The sequence below is a fragment of the Carassius auratus genome, chromosome 22 (genome assembly GCF_003368295.1).
Source record: "Carassius auratus strain Wakin chromosome 22, ASM336829v1, whole genome shotgun sequence".
Classification (NCBI taxonomy): domain Eukaryota; kingdom Metazoa; phylum Chordata; class Actinopteri; order Cypriniformes; family Cyprinidae; genus Carassius; species Carassius auratus.
The window spans coordinates 27,725,845-27,747,410 of NC_039264.1; the positions used below are offsets into that span (position 1 = coordinate 27,725,845).

A 21,566-nucleotide genomic window follows, 5' to 3' on the forward strand; every position below is an offset into this window, starting at 1 on the left:
AGACTTAGATATCAGAGGCCCATGCGCTGATGTCTTCCACGATGTGTGACTTTACACGAACTTGACTTATGAACCAGGCCAGAGTTGAAGCCAACTAAACCACAACTGTAGAAAAAAACTGCAACCATAAAGATACATTGAACAAACACAGAAACCAGTAGACTGTATACAGCAATTGGGATTACACAAGTCAAGTTTTATTCATCAAATGTGCAAAACAGCCTATTGATTGACAATAAAATACATACATCATTTACACAGTTCATAAACATACACCACACACCAACACACAAATGTTTTCTTAGCTATCCAAATGGGGACATTGCATAGAATTTTATATTATTTATATCTACAGAACAGAAAACCATCAATTCTTTTGCAGTTGTTAAAATACTTAATTTGACCTGTGTTTTTAAACCATTTTTACAAATGATGATTTAAAGGGATAGTTCACCCAAAAATGCAAATTTGATGTTTATCTGCTTACCCCCAGGGAATTTTTAACACAAAGAGTTGCAGTCTGTCAGTCATATAATGGAAGTGGATGGGAATCACTTATAAGTGCGATATGCCATAAAGCAAGAAAAAGAAGAAGACACCTCACGCACCTCCTTGAGAATGCGCTCAGGAGAGTTCTAAGGCCGGGTTCACACCGCAAGCTGCAGCAGAGCAGAAGCAGCGCGTATTTTTTTCGGTGCCTATGTTAACAGATGAGAGCGTTCACACCGCACGCAGAAGCTGCGCGGCAGAGCGTTGCAGAAGCAGAGCAGAAGCAGCAGTGCCGCGATCGTTTCGGCGCTGGGTCTATTTCTGCAGCGCTGCTGACGCTCAGTTAAAGTGAAAGTACACCTTTGATGGACAAAATAAATATAATTTCACACAAAAAGTGCTCTAACTGCACAAAAAAACCACATCTAGGGTGTTTTAACAAGAACTAGAGTATGTTATGAAAAGGAAATTAATATAAAAAAATATGTATAGAAGATAAAGTGACCATGGCCAAAATGATCATTATCATGGCCAAAATACACATGTACTTAAACGAAAATTTGCCCAAAATTTGCATTAATGATATCTACTGTGTTCTTAGCAAATTACATAAAAAATGTATGATATTTAAAACCACATATGTTTCTATTTTTTATTATAATTTTATTTTTAATATTTTTTATTTTTTTTTACAAAATCTGTTAAAGTACTTACAGTTCTATCCAAAAATAGACTTTTTTTGCCGAAATACAAAAAAAACTTTAAATAATTTATATTGCTAGCTTAGCCTTGGAGATTTATTTATTAGTAGTAGTTGTCCTATTCTTTTAACTAGGCCTATGTATTGGCAGAAGAACGGATGTCGTGCTAACAATCATAAACAACAGCACGTGGTGTCACAGGCGGTGGTCTTCAGAGTGCACCTGGAAAGACAATAATGGACGACACTCGTCTCATTGTGGAAGTTGAGAAATATCAAGTTCTTTATGATCCACACAATGTACTTTATAAAGACTTGCAGGAGAAGGAAAAAGCATGGGATGAAGTTGCAGCGGCTCTTATTGCAGATGGTAATTAATTTTATAGTGTTTTTGACGCTTTCGCTGGCACACGAGCAAACAACTCAATATTTGATTCAAAATTGATTCAATTGGAACCATTTATTTACAATTTCTAAATTACACATAAGCACACAAATAACAAAAGCAGGTGATACATGCATATATAATAAACAAGTAAATGCTGATTTCAAGATGAGCAGGAAGTCAAGGCTGTGAACCATTTACAATACACACAATTTAAAACCGTTTATTAAATTGGTTTTCAGGGTGTTTTTTGGTAAATTTGATTGCAAACAAACCCAGTGACAAGATGGTAATATGCACCATGTTCTCTCCTACGTCGGTTAATGGGATGAACCCAAAGTCTGGGTCTTTTTAGTCTCCTTAATAACAAATATAGCGCGATGGCCTTTCTTCTATCAACAACACGTACTGCACGGAAAACAAAGACAGCAAAACAAAGATCCAACAAAAGTAACAATTAAATTATTAATTAAAAAAGCTTCTTGCCTAGTCTTTTTATTTAAATGTATTTTAAATGGGAAATAAAGCAATGCGAACGTACCCATTATAGAGCACTCTGACCAAAATCTGCTGTTCAGTTGCGCGCTGCCTCCGCTGCCGGTGTGAAAGCAAAATAGGCGCGCGCTGCTTCTGATCTGCCTACCTGCTGCTAACGCGCTGCGTCTGCTCTGCTGAAACTTGCGGTGTGAACCCGGCCTAACAGTTCATACACTGCGTGAATCAGAGGTTAAAAAACTATGTAAATGCTGTTCAGTGTCTTTACGTTTTTATTTTTTTTTGTTTTATTGTATGTTTTAGCTGTGATTCCCATCCACTTCCATTATAAGACTGACAGACTGCAACAGTTTTCTTGGTTTGAGTTCTAAGAAACAAAGTCACCTACATCTTGGACGTCCTGGGGGTAAGCAGATAAACTTCACATTGAAATTTTTGGGTCAACTCCATTTAAGGTTTTGGGAGGTTTCATCAGATTTAATTAACTTCTAGGGGAAAAAATTGTCCCCAAAATATGGTAAATTTAGAACAAACAAATACAAATGTATCCTGCACCTTATTTTTAGCATAAGTCATTTGTGACTTTAATGTGCCAGGCTTTCAGTTATTTAACCTGCACAGGGCAAGTGTGCCTCACACATCCTGAAAAGTGAAGCCTAAACATTTCCTGTGCCATCTGGTAGCTATGAGGTGCCGCATACGATTCAAATCAAACTTCGCTTATGAATACACACATAAAACACGTGGATACACGGCTATAAATTACTCACATATACATGCATACTATTGGATTTTCAAAAATACATGTATGAAATACACGTGCACACTAATATGAAATTGATACCAATACATATAATGATAGCAATGCATGCATACACACTTGTGAATAATACATATAAGCTTGACACGTACATACACCTACAGACACTCGCGTATATGTATAAGCTCGATCCATGCATATACACCTACACACACTCGCGTATACATATAAACTTGCTGCATACAAACACACCTGCACATACTCGCATATACATATAAACTTGATCCGTGCATATACACCTATTAAACACCCGTACATACATAAAAAACTTGATGCGCGCATCCGTAAAACACTCGCACATACATAAAAAAATACAATTTACTAACGTATCCAGTTCAGATAAGAAAGACGTATGTTTTATTTGTGTACACATATATATGCAAATTATTTCATATGTGGATGTGCATGAACTTTTCAGTGCAAACAGAAGGCAAGGCATTTTAGGAAGTCGCTTACACGTGAACGGAAGTAACCTGTCTATATACCATGAACAATCATGGAATCATGAACAGTGATAGTGCTACAACTGAATTAATTAGCATTTTGCGAAATGTTCTTTCTTCGCCCACTATTATAAGAACAATTACAGATTCAGCTGAATCGAATGTGTTGCCTGCTCAACTGCAGTCAGAAACACATTCTGAATCACGCACTTTGTTTGGACCTTTGACCACTGATATACAAGCATCAATAACACGCAAACAACGCCAACATCATCCGCCGGTGAAGTTCAGACACCATGATATCACACTTGCCAGCAAAAGAAGGTGAGGAAAAGGTGAGAATTTCACAATTTCACTTCTATGCAATCTTCATGAAATAGCTTCCAAACGCTATGCAAATTCCACACACAGAGAGAGTAAAATGTCCTGTCGTTATAGTTACAAAATGTATATATATATATAAAATGGGTTCCCAACTAAGTCCAGTCCCACTTGTGAGCTTAGCCATTTTCAGAATTAAGGATGTAAAGTAATTTAAATGTGGTTAAAGTTTGCTTTTTGTTAAGCTGTGTTTGTTTTTACCAGCCAAGGACACAATACCATTGGACTTTTAATAAGGATGTTATACTGTTGACCCACACCATCCAAAAACCCAGCTACATCTCTGATTTGACTCCCACTCCGTGTAATGTAAAGTAGAGAACAAAACACATTCAATGAAAACTGTAGCATCTTAAATTATGAATAATGTCCATGGCCCCCTCCTGAAACCTTTCTCGACTTGGTTCCAGATATAAAATGTTAGTTTTTTGGCCTAATAGTACTAAATAATATATTACAAAAACAACAATATTAATAGTACTAAATAATACAGAACTATTTAGTACCAATACAGTACTATTATTATAGTAATAAATAATACAATAGTACTGCTGTTTTTAGTTCTTTCACATTTAAATCTGTTTGTGCGTGTACAAAGTTCGCCGACGACGTCACCAACGTCTACTCAAACAACGCGGTTGTAGAAGTGGTGACGGTGAAGACATTTGAAGCCCCTCTGACCAGGAAGTCCCGCTCCATCCTTCAGATCGTAAGTTAACTGCAATAAGCTTTTCTGAAAGCAAACATTTTATATTGGAGCAGGTCCACATTATCAACGTTATTCTTATTCGTCAGGGTACGAGAAGAAAGAATTGTTTCAAGACCCCTTCTGTAAGACATTCAATGTGTAAATTGCTGTTTAGCAAATAGTAGCGTTTAGTTTCATCTCACACTAACCTTTCCAACTCATGACCTTTTGTTGTTGTTCAAAAACAAAAAGACGGTTACAGTACAGTAGCGACCTACTTTTAAACGTTGACCTACATGTAACGCTAACATGTGGTTGTTTCAGAGTAACCAGGGCAGTCTCTACAACCTGGCCTACAAGTACGACTACGATTACGCCGTGGTCTTTAACATTGTCCTATGGCTGATGATCGTGTTAGCTTTAGCCGTCATCGTGATCTCGTACAACCTCTGGAACATGGATCCTGGGTATGACAGCATCATCTACAGGATGACCAATCAGAAGATCCGACTGGACTGATGACATCACTCCCACACCCCACTACATTTTGTGTTTTGTATTTGAGTGCATTTGAAGGTGTTTTAATTTTGATGTGGGTACCACAGAATTGCTTTTGTAAATACTTCGCCTTTATGACGCAATCAAACACAGATATACAGATTATTTATTGATGCCTGTTGATAGATGGACCAAGAAAATTTGTTTGTGATCTTTCTTAATTGATGTATCTTGTAGATTTGCATAATGTGAATCTATTAAAGAGGAAAATCTAATGTTGGGATGTAAAGAATTGAAATGAAACTCTATTTATTGTTTGTTGTTTACGCCACTGTGCTGTTTTCCTTCCCGAATGCTAGATATAGTGTAATTGTTCCATTCCCATGTACATTTGATCAATTAAATAAATGCCATTTTCATTGAATATAACTATATAGTAGAAAATAAGACTTTTATGTGTGTCTGTTTGTTGTGTACAAGGCCATAACCATTTATTGTGCATTGGGGAGACTGTTTTTAATAAAGTAGATAAAGAACAGTGAAGGAAATAGAGCTAATAAATCTAATTCTAGCAGGGAAGTGATCATTTTGAACTAATTACATATAACATTTTAAAATATGCACACCTTTACTAACTTGTACATTACAGCAACTTGTACATTTCGCCTAATATGGCGAAAGCACAAATCGTTTCTTGTCTCACGTTCAATTTGAATTTCCATGAATCAAGTAAATGATACAAAAATTCATATTTGAGAGAAAAAAAAGTCGAGTAGTTTGCATTGCTGATAACTACGATCAGTCGTGTAACTGCTGTAACATTTTTATCACAAACAGATGTCAAATATTAAATGTTTCGCTACTTCTATCTTACCGTGCTCTCTTTAGGGGCCGTTCACATATCGTGTCTTTTGCGCGCGCAAGTTCGTTATTTCAATGTAGGCGCGGCATGCGCGCTCATAATGGAAGCGATGCGGTCGCAACGCGCACGCGCCCTTACGAAAATTAACCATGGTTTTACTACAAATTAAACCAAAAAACCATGGTTACTATAGTTAAACCATGGTAACCACAAATTAACCATGGTTTTGCTATATTAACCATAGTTTAACCACGGTATATGTAGTAAATCTGTGGTTAGACAAATGGGAGTCAATACGCCAAAAAACCATGGGTTACTACAGTTTTACTATAATAAAACCATGGTTATTTTTCATAAGGGCGGTGCGACGCGCCCGTTTTTTCCAGGCACGTCCGCACCGCATCAAGTTAAAAACATCTCAACTTTTCAGAGAGCCGCAAGCGCACCGCGGGTCATGTGACAAAAACTAACCAATCAGCTTCATCCTTTCCCGTAACAACAAAACTCATCTAAGATGAAAGAACTGCTGTTCATAGTTGTTTATGGATTGCCATTTTTAAATAAATTTAGTAGCAGCGCTACTGCGAGCGATTTTAGTGCTGCAAATCCATTTATCCTTTGCTGAAATTTCCGTGTCATCATGGAGAGGGCACGTCATTGTTGCTTAGCAAAGGCAGACGCCTCAGGGGCGCTTCTGCCCGAGCGCTTTGGAAAGAAGGAAAAAAGCGGCGCGCCTAGCGTTTTCCACGCGTTTTTAGGCGCGATATGTGAATGGCCCCTTAACTGTTAAAAATGGTGGCGCTGGAGTTCGCACGCTGCTTCTGTTAAGAGTTAACCTCGCCTAGTTTGTAACTTACATTACATTTACATTTATTCATTTAGCAGTAGAGATGTTCCGATACCCTTTTTCTCTTCCCGATACCGATTCCGATACCTGGGCTCAGGGTATCGGCCGATACCGAGTACTGATCCGATACCTGGGTGTATATCTGTATATACAGCTGTATATACTACTAGCCCTGTGTAAATTGCTAGAATTTTTTTATGGTGTGCTTCAGACAGATCCCTCAATAAAACATGAACAAATACATGGTGAACTACTGTATTTATTACAGTATTTTTATTATCTAAAATGAATTTGACAGTATTATTTATTTTCTTATGCAAAAAAGAACTTCAAATGCAGCCAAAAATCTAACACCGCAAACTAAAAAAGCTATTTAAGTTTTACAATATAACTGTAAACAAATAACAACAAACTGCAACAAATAAGTCTAGGAATATAAAAAAAGATCTATTAATCAGATAATCTCTAACAAGTAAAAAACAAGTAAAAAACAAGCAACCATCTAGGCATAATTATTATTATTATAGAGATGTATTATTATTACTGTAGGCTACAACAGTAGCTTTATATATTGTCAATTTACTCATGTAAACCAAACATTTATTTTAATGGGCTGCCATGAAGATCTTTGAGTGTCTGTGTTTATGATATGACAGTATTCTCAAATGAAACGGTAAATTCTCATGAAGTGACGGTTTATGCGTTCGTGTCCTCATGACACACAGCAGAGACTACAAAACAGCGAGCTCTCGCGCATCTGTGCCAGTCACCCACAGAGATGTAGATTTTGCGGGAGTAATATTTAAATAGTATTTTGCAGTTTAATATTCACAGACACTAGTATATATTCGGCTACTGTCTGGAGCCCTGCGTTTTGACTTACACGGAAGCGACTGAACGCAGTTGCCGGTACTGAATATACTCGAGAGTCTGTAACTACCGGTACTACAGAGACATACTGCTAACCACTGATCTATAATATAGTAGCGGCTTCACTGTCTTTTGGCAGTTTAGAATGTGATGAGTGATCCAGTCATATATAGATAAGGTCTGCTAACGCGTTTTCATTTCTTCTTCGCTGCTCTAAACAGGGGTTGCTTGTGGCAACACAGCACAACTTCCTGTGTTTTCAATGCATTTTGAGCAGCGAAGAAGAACCGTGCAGCGGTTAGGCAAAGCTTGCGGTCATAACTAGGTCTTTTTTAAGAAAATGGTATCGGATCGGTATATGGGTTCATGTACTCGCCGATGCCGATGCCAGAATTTGTTGTGGTATCGGAGATATTTCCGATACTAGTATCGGAATCGGAACAACTCTATTTAGCAGACGCTTTTATCCAAAGCGACTTACAGATGAAGACAGTGTAAGCAATCAAAAACAATAAAAAGAGCAATGATATATAATTGCTATAACAAGTCTCAGTTAGGTTAACACAGTACACGTAGGATGGGTTTTTAACTAATATAATAAATAAAAAGAAAACAGATAGAATAAAAAAATAAAAGAATAGATCAAGCTAGTTAGAGGTCTTTACACATACAAACACACACATACATATACAATTGCATAATAAATGAAAAGAAAATAGAATACAAAAAGATTAAAAGGTAGTTAGATTTTTTAAAGAATAGAATTAGAATAGTGAGTGTTAAAGTTAGAGGGTCAAATAAAGATGGAAGAGATGTGTTTTAAGCCGATTCTTGAAGATGGCTAAGGACTCTAATGACTAACTTAATGTTATAATGGATACATATCTGGTTTTATACATACAGTGTATGATACAGATATGTACAATCCTAACAGACTTGTTTTCCTCAGTGTCTATGGTGGTTACGGCCCTGTGTGTATAGATGTTGTTAATTCCAATGAAATATTGTGTTATCATACAAAATATAAAATAACTGTAGGCTAACCCAAATTATAATAAAACACTCCATCCATCTCTTTAAAAAAGTTTTAATGTCTTTATGAGTCACAAGTGCATGCTAGAACACTTTCCTGAGGAAAAGATGTTCAGAAAGTTTAAAACACTTGCCTTATGTTTTTCTGAAGCAACCCTTAAACCTTTTAACTAGTTTTTGACCTTAATGCATGAAGACATTTCACTGTTGTTCTCTAGTTGTTGTTTTTTTTCTGACCTATTTTGATGGTTTTTGATGTGTTTTGGGTATTTGTTGGCTGTCCAGATTTGGGAAACCAGCTAAACACCATTTTGGCCAGTCTGGGGACAAACTACATCATCCTAATCCAGCATGGTTAAACACATAAAATCAATTACAATCAATACAATAAAACTTATATAATATACTTCATAATAGTTATGTTTATTAACATGAATAAACATTAACCAGGATTAATAAGTTTTTTCCATTGTAATTTAATGTTAATGCATTGAACCTTATTGTAAACCGTAACCACATTAATCAAGATAGATATGTTAACATGTCTTTATAACATCCAAATTATGCATTTTATAAATAAGCGAATAACATGGTTTCATTCAAAGAGTGACAGAAATACACTGACCTTTATAAAACTCACTCATACCGAAAATGATACTCCCAGGGAAGGTGTCAGACCTTATTATAAACTTCGCATGTTTCACGATGTGATGATATCTGCATGTGTTGATCCAGAACGTGGCTTTGGATTCTGAAGAAGTGTGTAAGTGCCGTTTATCTGAATCGGTTTTTCTCTTCGTGAACATGTGGGTAACTCGATTTCAGAATACTACGAGAACAATAACAATGACATTAGCCTCTTTATAAACCTCTCCGTCACACAAGTGAACACATTTTTAAATTTGTAGAACATCTAGTAGAGTTATGTTAGCTAACTGTATGTGTTTCACAGTTACTAAAGATGTTTACATTTCACAACTAATGAGTTTACTAGAGAAATAACAGAATAACTTGAGATGTTTTGTATTATGAACTTAAATGGCAATTGAATAGTAATATAAATCTTACCTGTGCGTTGTTTAAGTCCTCGATCTGTTCTGGATGCACATTCTGGGCCTGTTGTCGTTTTTTTCTAGGCTTCTTAAGTTTGAGCATTAAAAGACCTAAATTAAAGCGCATTACATTTTAATTACGTTATATTGCCATGAAATCAATGTGATCATTATGTTTCAAAGAAACTTTTCATAAAGGAATGCACTAAACGTAATTTACCGGGCAAATGAATTTGAACATGCCATCATGTTTTTTGTACTTTCAGAGTGAATATATGTCAGAAATCTCACCTATTGTTGCAATAATCAGCACAAAATTCAGCAGGATGGATGTAACATTCAGAATCATGTGCATCTCCAATGTTTCCTCACATGACTGTTCCTGATGTTTCTCTTCTGGTTCATTTTGATCTTGGGCCGATTCTGTTTGAGCAGAAGAACTCTCATCAGTTTTATGTTTTATGTTTTTATGCCAAATATGATTTAATGCATCTGGTAGACTTCAATGTAAAAGCATACATTTATAGCAGTAACACATATAATAAATTTTAAGATTATTTATAGTTATAAATATATTAATTCTTTATTTGTGTCAATTGTAAATGTGATTTAGAAATACTTACCATTGATGTAAAGTCTGGTGCCATTGCTGAACTGTAGTTGTTTTGGATCAGATTTTACACAATAATATATTCCTAATTCATGAATAGTTATATTAATAATAAATAAACGGCTCTTAGTTAGTGATGAATATTTGTCTTTCAGTCTTTGGTCTTGTACATGAGATGATGCAGATTCTGATGAGAAAGTTCGCAGTAACAGCCGCGGAGAGTCTGTCAGTTTCTGGAAAACCCAATAAATGTCTTTTACATCAATCTGACAGTCTAAAGTCACATTTTCCCCTAAATTCACCAGTTTATCAGTTAAACGCTCTGTAGTTTGACACACCAGCAGACCTGGGAAGATAAAACACATGGTAAAACACACAACTCTCAACCTTGAAAACTATTCATGTGAAGATCACACAGAACTTAAACTCAGTAACTTACAGAAGAGTAAAAGTTGCACCGTCTTCATTCTGTCTTTGTTTTGCTCATATGAAGCAAGATGGTAAACTTAACTATGAGTCAGAGAGGAAGTGCTACCACACGCCCTTGAAAAAAGGATATCGACGCTGAACTTGCTCTGACCTGACTGTTTACTGATATTAAAGCATTTTACCCTCTATGGCATAGTGTTGCCCTCAGACAAAAAATTTTTTTTTTTATTAAAAAATATATGCATATAATATCACCTGACATGTCTGTTCGATAAAACGATGGGCTGAAGTGGGTGTAGCCTTTTGTTTGGGGATGGAGCAGTCATTTTAGGAAGCAAAGCTCCAGGGAACACAGCGCTACAAATTGGTAAAATAAATAGCACTGTTTAACATTTAAAATGAATATATCTAAAAATATATATATGTATATACATCAACATGTAAATTAGTATGACTGATTATTAAAATACTTATATTGTTCTTATTTCTAAAATGTGACATTAGACTGTCAGATTGATGTAAAAGAGATTTATTGGGTTTTCCAGAAACTGACAGACTCTCCGCGGCTGATACTGCATGATTCTATATTTTTAGAAAGCACAATATCACTTTTCACTGTTATGCAGATGATGTACAGATTTATTTGCCTGTCAATACTAATAACAAAGCTTCGTTTCTTTCATTACTGAATTGCCTGAAAGATTTAAAAATATGGTTGGATCAGAACTTTCTTTGTCTTAATGAAAATAAGACTGAGATTGTTGTGTTTGGTCGTCCTGGGGATTTAAGTGCTTGTGTAGATGCACTTGGTAATTTAGGGTTATATGTTCGTCCATTTACCAAGAATCTCGGTGTGATTTTTGACAGTGCTTTTAAATTTGAAAAACAGATTAGTTCTGTTGTAAAAGCCAGTTTCTTTCAACTAAGACTGTTAGCTAAAGTAAAGCCCTACCTGCCACGTAAGGAGTTTGAAAGTGTAATTCATGCTTTTATAACATCTAGACTAGACTACTGTAACTCTTTATATGTTGGTCTGGATAAGTCATCTCTTCAACGCTTACAGTTAGTCCAAAATGCAGCAGCTCGGCTTTTGACTGGGACTAAAAAGTATGAGCACATTAGCCCTGTCCTAGCTTCACTACACTGGCTTCCTGTCCGCTTCAGGATTGATTTCAAGATTTTATTGTTTGTTTTTAAGATCTTAAATGGGTTGGCGCCTGCGTATTTATCAGAGCTTTTACATGTCCATGCCCCCGTTAAAGCATTGAGGTCATCCAGTCAGGTGCTCCTCAGTGTTCCAAGAACTAAGTTAAAAAATAAAGGTGACCGGGCTTTTTCAGTGGTGGCACCTAATTTGTGGAATAGTTTACCTGTACACATAAGAACTGCTCAGACTGTTGGAATTTTTAAGTCATTTCTTAAGACACACTTGTATTCCTTGGCTTTTATATCAAGCTGAGCTGTGACATTGGTATGTTTTTACTGTATTTGTTTTATTTGTATGTGACTCTCTAGTTTTCTTTTCTAGACATTGTTAAGCACTTTGGTCAACCATGGTTGTTTTTAAATGTGCTATATAAATAAACTGAACTGAACTTAAACTGTGTTTTTTTGTGTGTTGCCTCAGGGCAACATTGTGCAATCAGAGCACTTTTGTTCAGGCAATAGGCCTATCCTGCTAAAGTGTGGATGCATATTGGAACCATCATAGACATCATATATGATCATATACACACGCAGTGACACACACACGTTGACACAAGACACGCAGTGACACACACACACACACACACACACACATTGACACACGTGTAATGGAGGCCAGCAAGTAGGTGCTGTGAAGGTAAACAGACACTAATGGCTGCAGTCATTTAGCCTCCTTGTTAGTGCATCCGCCTCCCATACCGGAGACCCGGGTTCGAGGTCCAAGTCCAGCGGTGAGGACCCGGGAGAGAGGGGTTACACATTCGCAGTGACACACACACACACACACACACACAGTGACAACTGATCACTGAAGGAATGTAGTAGGATGCATTTAAAAGAAAGATATTATATTACACATGTAGAAACCTGAAATCTCACCTATTATTGCCAAAAACATCACAATGATTGGTATGAAGCACACAACTATCAGAAACTGCTGTGAATTCTGACATTGCCAGTTATTTTTCAGTTTTGTCTGATTGTCATCTCGAGCAGCTTCTTCTGAATAGAAAATAAAAGAGCTTAATGTTTGAAATACCAAACATGCATAAAATAAAAGTTTAAAATACAAATTTAATGCGTTATGTAGATTATAATGTTTCCAGTTAAGGAGGCAGATATGTGGTTTTCAGATCAATTCCCGACTGGGCCGATTTGTATAGGGAATTGTGAAGCAGGTAAAATAAATGTTGACTTTGGTGATCTCATCAATTAAGGGCTACAAGTGGAAGAAAGCAGAAAAACCAAAAAGCAAGCGAACAAAGAAGAAACCTGGAACATCTGCACCATATGGACTTCAAATTGAGAACTGTGATAAAATTGATGTGGAAACAGGAAACTTTAAATAAGAGAATAATGAAATTCATAAAATAATTGTCTGACTATGCTGCAACGTGATCTCATGAGAATCCGTGTGTATTATTACGTTAAATGTGGTTCTGCAACATGTACATTTACTTACATTTTCATGCACATAAAAACATACAACTTTGACATATTTATAGCAGTAAAACATACAAATACTTACGTGTTAGCAGCTAAAAAAACGTAAATAATCTAATGTAAAATGTGAATGTATATGAATTCCCATGTATTAATATTAAAATTGTGGCTTTAATTATTTAAATCTGTTGTATTTAATTGTCATATCAATACATGTTTTTATTGAATTTATATTATATATTTATAATAATATTTTGCTGTGCTATTTTCTCCTAATCCAATGACTGACAATACAATCATAGATACACAAAAGCAAAGCATAAAATTACAAATCATATCCATTTTATTTGTTTGCTGTACTCTATATCTTTAGAATCCAGATGTTTGCAAGGAACATATCCAAATTCAGCCCTTTATCAATCGATCGTCATCTTCATTCTCAGAAACAGCGACCGTCACAGTCAAAGCCCACGCTCGTTATGATTCAAATTTGAAAATAGCGCCAGAAATGTTACGACGTGGTTTACGGCACTGATATCGAACGCTCATTGGTTCTCACCATAGACAGTAAAAGAAATGGACACAGTGACCCCATTGGAACTCAACTGAGCCAATTGAAGCCCATTTTTAGCAGTTTTTAGCACATCCGTTTCTGACGCGCAGACTCAAACGAAGCTTGACGACGTCAGCAACCTGTCTGACAGATGTAAATCTTCTAGTAGCTGTGCGTGCAAACTGCCATCGTTAATCTTGCAGAGACGGCGAGATGAGCGGGGAGTTCTTTGACGTGAGTGAGCAGGAGTAAGTATTCTGATTAATTATTTTGTATAGTATTTTAAAATGTAACGCCAGTACGCCATATTAAGTTAATTGCCTGCGAGCTTCTCCTCCTGTCTGTACGGTAATGCGACAGAGAGTCGAGTGGTTATGACGCAATCGTTAGCCTATTTTTTACAAAAACTGTTTATACGGGGCCATAATGTAACATAGAAGGTAAATGAGCCCTTTATACATTGTCGTGTATCTTCAGAAATAAATAATGGACAAACGGAGTCTTTAAACGCCTCAGATGTAAAGTTATTCGTGATAAAATGAATGGGAGTCAATCGGAATGCTAACGCAAATGAAGTTCTGCTACAAGATGGCAGCACGCAGCCGACTTCAACTTCCGGTCGACTTCCTTGCCGCCTGGTTCTCACCTACTGTATATCGTCACAGATTGTGACATGTCGTGTTTCAGTTCATTTGAAATCAGTACTGCGCCTGTGCACCTTCACAGAGAGAAGACAGATACATAATTTCACGGATTAATAAATTAAATTCTGCTCTGTACCCTATAAAAACAATTACCTCCAGAGAGGACTGCAACTGGAACTCATTATCATTTGAACTACTTTTGGTACCACTTTTGATATTTTCGCAAAAAATTTTTTAAATTAACGTTAAGTTTGTTTGTCTGTTATTTGTTTATTTAAAACAGTAACGTTATGTAGTTAAAAAAAATGGTTATGGGTAGGTTTAGGGGTAGGTGTAGGATTAACGTTAGTGGCTCAAAATAACGTTTTAATGTTATATTTTTACAAAAAATTTATTTTATTATGTCTATTCTTTTAACATTCTGTATAAAATGGGTAGGTTTTGGTTTGGGTTGGGTATAGGGATCTTACATTTATAAAAAAAAAATTATAAAAAGGGAAAATATACATAAATATTTAAAAACATTAATCAGATACGCATTGAAAAGCAGCTTCATGAGCAAATTTCTATTCATAACTGACTGGTCAGAGAACACGTCCTATCTGTACGTATTTGAGGTTGTTTTTACGTAAATTTAGATACGTATCGAACCTGTAATTACGTCCAGATAATACGTAAACGACACTGTAAATACGTAAAGGCACATACGTATTGGACAGTTTTAATTTACGTCGAAATATGTACGTTTTGATTGTGAGATCAGGCTGGACTATAATAGGATCAGTCTGGAGCTGCAAACGTTAACAGATGACTTAGAATCATTTCAATTTAAAACTACAGTTAAAAAAAGATAAGAGTTTCAAATGTATGTTTTTACTCACACCTTTTTATACCCACATAGCTATAGGTGTTATTTTTGTGGTTTGAAGTTGTCATTTGCTATGCTGCGCAGAAGATGGAAAAAGGAAGATGATACATTTTGCAACCAGGTTGCAAAATGGAACTTCTACCTAGCTGTGCTGTTTTGCTATACTAACACGCAGGTGTGACCTGTGTGATTAACAAAACTTCTTTGCAAAAAATACTATAGATAATTTTTGTACCAGTGATGTGTGGTTGACAGCCCCTGCAATTTTTCCAACTTGAACTTTTGATACTGTTGTTGTAGCATCTGCTTAGGATCATGTACGATTGTTTGGGCTTTATGTTTTAGGGATTCTTTTAGCCTTTTGACATTTGCATACAAATCACAGACTCTAGCCCCATGGTATACATTTATATGAGTGCTAATTGGCTATGTTTACCCCCATTATCTGGAAGATACTGAACAGGTCTTCCCATCCGACTTCAAACACATTCCAAGATAACTATATAGCCCTCTATGCCAGACACCAAATGGGCCTGCCTGACTAGCCAACTCACATTCTTACAATACACAACACACATACTTTTATTCATTTAGACTATAATTAATCAGTTACAAATGTATCTGGTATATGTATTTATTGTTTGTATGTTTCACTATTGTAGTAGTCTACTTACAATTCTATATTAGTTAGACTCCCAATGCTTATATTCAGGTATATGAGTGTATCTCTGCTTTATGATCTTCTACATGTTTTCGTCCTTGGTATCAAAATGATCTGCTTTTTATTCCTCAGACAATTATGTACACTTGTGATCTAAAATGCATCATATTATTTGTACCATAGTTTGGGTTACCAGTTAATCACGGCAGTTAAACATGCATATGAGGTGTCTCTGGGACAAAGAAAAACTTTCCTGCTTTTTGATTAACTTCGGAGCAGTCAACCCATGGATGAAATAGTGAAGGTTTCCCTTCGAACAGGATTTGACAGGAATCTACGCATTATGCATGCACCAGGACAGATGTAGCATGTTTCCCTGTGTAGTTTAATAAACATCCATATGTATCCACACTTGGTTGTCTGTGTCTGCTGACGGCACAAGGTCTCTTTAACCCTTGTGCATTGTTCAAATTCAGTACCCTTTCAAGTTGTTCGGGATGAAAACATCCACTCAATTAAACTGCTGTAACAATGTGTCAGATTCATATTTTTTCTAATTTTATTTTGCATAAATCTGTTAATCAACTTCAGTCCTGATCAAAACTACCAAATGTTTTTAAAAAATCCAAGATTTTATAACTCTTGAATTGCCAAGTTCATAAATGATGTCACTGATTTGGGGGGGGGGGCACACAAAATTACTTATTTTCAATATAAAAGTAATTGTGGCTGGATTTTTTTTTTTTTTTTACTTTTTATAACAGTCTTGGGCATGTCAAAGATTAGTAGCAACATTGGGTTTGATGCATTTTTTGTTTTTGTGCAGCATTAGATTTACATTTTTTCTCCCTAATTTGTTGTTGGTGGCTGTTTTTGACCCATTGACTTCCATTATAACGACATTTGTCGATTGCAAAGCCATGACACCATATAATCATGCATTCTTGATTGTTTGTGGTTTTCCCTTTTGGGAAGAGGTAAAAAAATTTATTTTTACAGTTGATCACTAGGTGGGACCATTAACCCTTTAGATAGGCCTGTGCAAAAAAAGGCTATACTATATAACACACTATAATTTGCTGTTATACTCCATATAACTCCATACACAAGCCAGAAACTAAGCTTTTTTTGCAGAACTATTCTAAGATCTTTTAGAGCTGCTTGGATTAAACTCACTTTGAATTTTCCCTTTAATTGCAATAAAATTATATATAATTTGTATTTTTTAATAGTCATTTGTTACGACCCTGCGTTCTACTTGCTCGCCTGCTGGTGGCGGTGTTCTTCCAGGAGAGTTTGGGAGATCGCACACCCCTGTTAGCTGATCACCACTTAATTATGGAGAGGATAAGACATTGGACTCAACTACTCCTCTTCACTTCGTCCAGGGGATCGACACCCTCTGGAGAAGTCACTTGTTTTGCGAACCTTTATTTGTTTACAGTCCATACCAACCTTTTCTCCTCCCCATCAGGATTATGATTTTCCCCTTTTGATTTTGACCCCTAGACTTCGTAATATTAAGTTATTTGTGTTTTTGAAGACTAATAAAATCTTGCGAGTCATTTCTTCAGTGTACTTGTATACTTTATGTACGGTCGAAACGAGCTGGCCGTAACACATTATATGCTGTGACAGATATATAATGTGCGTTACAAGCTTCTGTTTGAAAAGTGCGTTCATGTGCAGTGTATGTGTGTGTGTAGAAAAAAAAGCGATTACAATATTATAGAGCAAAACTGAATTAGCTAAATTAGCCTATGCACTTTACATATACATCACATTCTCATCAGTATTGTAAAGGTTTTAACGATGACACTGGTCTTAACAGGACAACATAATCCTTTTATTCTCGACTCTTGTTATGAACTTAACATGTGCCAAACTACCTCTTGGAACAACAACGTAATCACGTTTTCTTAAAGCAACACACACATTACATCTCCCGTTTTTAGTTTTTTCTTCTGAACAGCCTTAAATATTCAAGTATTATGAAATTTTCAACAACATTAAACAAAACAAAACAAAACTTATTTTCTAATTTTGCTTATTCCAACCACATTGAATTAAATTGTTTCTAATGTCTATTAAACAAAATATGACTAGCATATATTCCTTCTTTCTTCTTCCCTTTTTCTCACAAATTTAATCTATTCACTGGTTTGCTTATTCTGCCAGATCTAGTCATCAGCGGTTCTGTTTTTGTGTTTGCGGCCTGAGAGAAAGTTTTCTCAGTGTTCAAAGTAGACTCAGGCTGCTGTTCACATGATTGTTCTTTTTGGACCAGAGTTTGAATTCCTCCAGCTGAATCAGGGATGAGCTGCAAGTGATGACGGTTACACCGCAGAGTTGTCCCTTGATGTGTCTCAATAGTGAAAGATTGAGGAGTTGTACTCATGCCTGTGACCACAGTAGCTGTCCCCCAAGACTTTTGATGGTCTAACTTAGTGAGTACGGCATCACAAGTCCTCAACAATGGTAGGGGCTTAGTTCCATGGTGACGATTAAAGTAGAAAGCTTGCTTTTGCTTTTCCATGGAGTCTTTTCTCTTTACATCTTTCAGATTTGACCACCGTGGCTGAAGATTTGTCTCAAGCATCGGAAGTATCGTTTTTAATCTTTCTGCCTATAAGTAGTTCAGCCGGGCTAACACCTGTAGAGATGCAAGGTGTTGCCCTGTAGCTCATCAGAGCCAGAAGAGGATCTGTCTGTTGCAAAATTTTCTTTGCAATCTGCACTGCTCTCTCTGCATGTCCATTTCCTTGAGCATGGTGTGGACTAGATTTGATGTGCAGAAAGTCAAATTCTTTTGCAAATTCCTGGAACTCACTGCTCACAAACTATATAAATATATATATATTTTCTCCTTGGTTTCAGATATATATATATTTTTTTGGCATAACAGTACTAAATAATATTGTACTATTATTATTTAGTACCAATACAGTACTACTATTATTATAGTAATAAATAATACAATAGTACTGCTGTTTTTAGTTCTTTCACATTTAAATCTGTTTGTGCGTGTACAAAGTTTGCAGATGATGTCGCCAATGTCTACTCCAACAATGCGGTTGTAGAAGTGGTGACGGTGAAGACATTTGAAGCCCCTCTGACCAAGAAGTCCCGCTCCATCCTTCAGATCGTAAGTTAACTGCAATAAGCTTTTCTGAAAGCTAACGTTTATAAATAAATAAAACAAACTTGATATTGGAGCAGGTCCATATTATCAGCGTTATTCTTATTCGTCAGGGTACGAGAAGAAAGAATCGTTTCAAGACCCCTTCTGTAAGACATTCAACGTGTAAATTGCGTAAGCTTTAGAAGCTGGTTAGTAAATAGTAGTGTTTAGTTTCATCTTACCCTTTTATCTTATCCTAACCTTTCCAACCCATAACCTGTTTCTTTTGTTCAAAAACAAAAAGACGGTTACAGTACAGTAGCGACCTACTTTTAAACGTTGACCTACATGTAACGATAACATGTGGTTGTTTCAGAGTAACCAGGGCAGTCTCTACAACCTGGCCTACAAGTACGACTACGATTACGCCGTGGTCTTTAACATTGTCCTATGGCTGATGATCGTGTTAGCTTTAGCCGTCATCGTGATCTCGTACAACCTCTGGAACATGGATCCTGGGTATGACAGCATCATCTACAGGATGACCAATCAGAAGATCCGACTGGACTGATGACGTCACCCCCACACCCCACTACATTTTGTGTTTTGTATTTGAGTGCATTTAAATGTTTTATTTTTGATGTGGGTACCACAGAATTGCTTGTGTAAATGCTTCGCTTTTATGACGCAATCAAACACAGATATACAGATTATTTATCGATGCCTGTTGATAGATGGACCAAGAAAATTTGTTTGTGATGTTTCTTAATTGCTGTATCTTGTAGATTTGCATAATGTGAATCTATTAAAGAGGAAAATCTAAAGTTAGGGTGTAAAGAATTTAACTCTATTTATTGTTTGTTGTTCATGTCATTGTGCTGTTTTCCTTCCCGAATGCTGGATATGGTGTAATTTCTTCATTCCCATGTACATTTGATCAATTAAATAAATGTCATTTTTATTGAATATAACTATATAGTAGAAAATAAGACTTTTATGTGTGTCTGTTTGTTGTGTACAAGGCCATAACCATTTATTGTGCATTGGGGAGACTGTTTTTAATAAAGTAGATAAAGAACAGTGAAGGAAATAGATCTAATAAATCTAATTCTAGCAGGGAATTGATGGTTTTGAACTAATTACATATAAAATTTTCAAATATGCACGCCTTTACTAACTTGTACATTACAGCAACTTGTACATTTCGCCTAATATGGCAAAAGCACAAATCGTTTCTTGTCTCCTCACGTTCAATTTGAATTTCCATGAATCATGTTAATTATACAGAAATGGTCGTATTTTAGAGTCACGGTCGTGTAACTGCTGTAATATTTATATCACAAACAGTTGTCAAATGTTTTGCTACTTCTATCTTACCGTGCTCTCTTTAGCCGTTAAAAATGGCCGTGCTGGAGTTCACCAGCTGCTTCTGTGAAGAGTAAACCACGCCTAGTTTGTAGCTAAACGTTATAGTGGATACAGATTTGTATACAGTGTATGATACAGATATGTACAATCCTAACAGACTTGTTTTCCTCAGTGTCTGTGGTGGTTACGGCCCTGTGTGTATAGATGTTGTTAATTCCTGTGAAATACTGTGTTATCATACAAAACGTACAAATAACTGTAACCCAAATTATAATAAAAAAACTCCATCTATCTCTTAAAACAAGTTTTCTGACCTATTTTGATGGTTTTTGATGTGTTTTGGGTATTTGTTGGCTGTCCAGATTTGGGAAACCAGCTAAACACCATTTTGGCCAGTCTGGGGACCAACTACATCATCCTAATCCAGCATGGTTAAACACATAAAATCAATTACAATCAATACAATCAAACTTACATAATATACTTCATAATAGTTAAGTTTATTAACATGAATAAACATTAACCAGGATTAATAAGTATTTTCCATTGTAATTTAATGTTAATGCATTGAACCTTATTGTAAACCGTAACCACGTTAATCAAGATAGATATGTTAACATGTCTAAGGTACTTGGTAGCATCATATCCATATTATGCATTTTATAAATAAGCGAATAACATGGTTTCATTCAAAGAGTGACAGAAATACATTGACCTTTATAAAACTCACTCATACCGAAAATGATACTCCCAGGGAAGGTGTCAGACCTTATTATAAACTTCGCATGTTTCACGATGTGATGATATCTGCATGTGTTGATCCAGAACGTGGCTTTGGATTCTGAAGAAGTGCATAAGTGCCGTTTATCTAAATAGGATTTTCTCTTCGGGAACATGAGGGTAACTCGATTTCAGAATACTACGAGAACAATAACAATGACATTAGCCTCTTTATAAACCTCTCCGTCACACAAGTGAACACATTTGTAAATTTGTAGAACATCTAGTAGAGTTATGTTAGCTAACTGTATGTGTTTCACAGTTACTAAAGATGTTTACATTTCACAACTAATGAGTTTACTAGAGAAACAATAGAATAAC

General features: G+C 36.0%; 4 protein-coding genes across 4 annotated transcripts in view; 2 read left to right on the plus strand and 2 right to left on the minus strand.

Moving 5' to 3' along the window:
* Positions 1-3,628: 3,628 nt before the first annotated feature.
* Positions 3,629-5,351, plus strand: LOC113040554 (renin receptor-like). Its single transcript, XM_026198861.1, has 4 exons — positions 3,629-3,667; positions 3,918-4,027; positions 4,260-4,422; positions 4,726-5,351. Exons 1-4 carry the CDS (start codon positions 3,629-3,631, stop codon positions 4,918-4,920), a joined length of 507 nt encoding a protein of 168 aa, XP_026054646.1. The 3' UTR covers positions 4,921-5,351.
* Positions 5,352-8,264: 2,913 nt separating this feature from the next.
* Positions 8,265-10,778, minus strand: LOC113040220 (uncharacterized). Its single transcript, XM_026198541.1, has 5 exons — positions 10,612-10,778; positions 10,186-10,518; positions 9,854-9,985; positions 9,579-9,673; positions 8,265-9,339 (listed from the first exon to the last, which is right to left on the minus strand). The coding sequence occupies exons 1-5, from the start codon at positions 10,637-10,639 to the stop codon at positions 9,211-9,213; spliced, it is 717 nt and encodes a 238-aa protein (XP_026054326.1). The 5' UTR covers positions 10,640-10,778; the 3' UTR covers positions 8,265-9,210.
* A 1,637-nt stretch (positions 10,779-12,415) lies between these two features.
* Positions 12,416-19,959, plus strand: LOC113040555 (renin receptor-like). The gene is made up of 4 exons (XM_026198862.1): positions 12,416-12,429; positions 18,974-19,121; positions 19,229-19,264; positions 19,474-19,959. The coding sequence occupies exons 1-4, from the start codon at positions 12,416-12,418 to the stop codon at positions 19,666-19,668; spliced, it is 393 nt and encodes a 130-aa protein (XP_026054647.1). The 3' UTR covers positions 19,669-19,959.
* Positions 19,960-20,993: 1,034 nt separating this feature from the next.
* LOC113040221 (uncharacterized) overlaps positions 20,994-21,566 on the minus strand; it is a 29,372-nt gene continuing 28,799 nt past the window's right edge. Inside the window, exon 5 of the mRNA XM_026198544.1 lies at positions 20,994-21,384. Within this exon, the coding sequence (XP_026054329.1) occupies positions 21,334-21,384 (51 nt within the window). The 3' untranslated portion in view covers positions 20,994-21,333. The remainder of the gene's footprint in view (positions 21,385-21,566) is intronic.

Coding starts and splice junctions, on each gene's coding strand:
- LOC113040220 (XM_026198541.1), bottom strand. CDS start 10,639: ATGAAGACGGTGCAACTTTTACTCTTCT. Junction 10,519..10,611: donor GGTGCAACTTTTACTCTTCT/GTAAGTTACTGA, acceptor TTATCTTCCCAG/GTCTGCTGGTGTGTCAAACT. Junction 9,340..9,578: donor AGGACTTAAACAACGCACAG/GTAAGATTTATA, acceptor TTGTTCTCGTAG/TATTCTGAAATCGAGTTACC.
- LOC113040554 (XM_026198861.1), top strand. CDS start 3,629: ATGATATCACACTTGCCAGCAAAAGAAGGTGAGGAAAAG. Junction 4,028..4,259: donor CCCACTCCGTGTAATGTAAA/GTAGAGAACAAA, acceptor ATAATACAATAG/TACTGCTGTTTTTAGTTCTT. Junction 4,423..4,725: donor CCCGCTCCATCCTTCAGATC/GTAAGTTAACTG, acceptor TGGTTGTTTCAG/AGTAACCAGGGCAGTCTCTA.
- LOC113040555 (XM_026198862.1), top strand. Junction 19,122..19,228: donor CCCGCTCCATCCTTCAGATC/GTAAGTTAACTG, acceptor CTTATTCGTCAG/GGTACGAGAAGAAAGAATCG. Junction 19,265..19,473: donor ATCGTTTCAAGACCCCTTCT/GTAAGACATTCA, acceptor TGGTTGTTTCAG/AGTAACCAGGGCAGTCTCTA.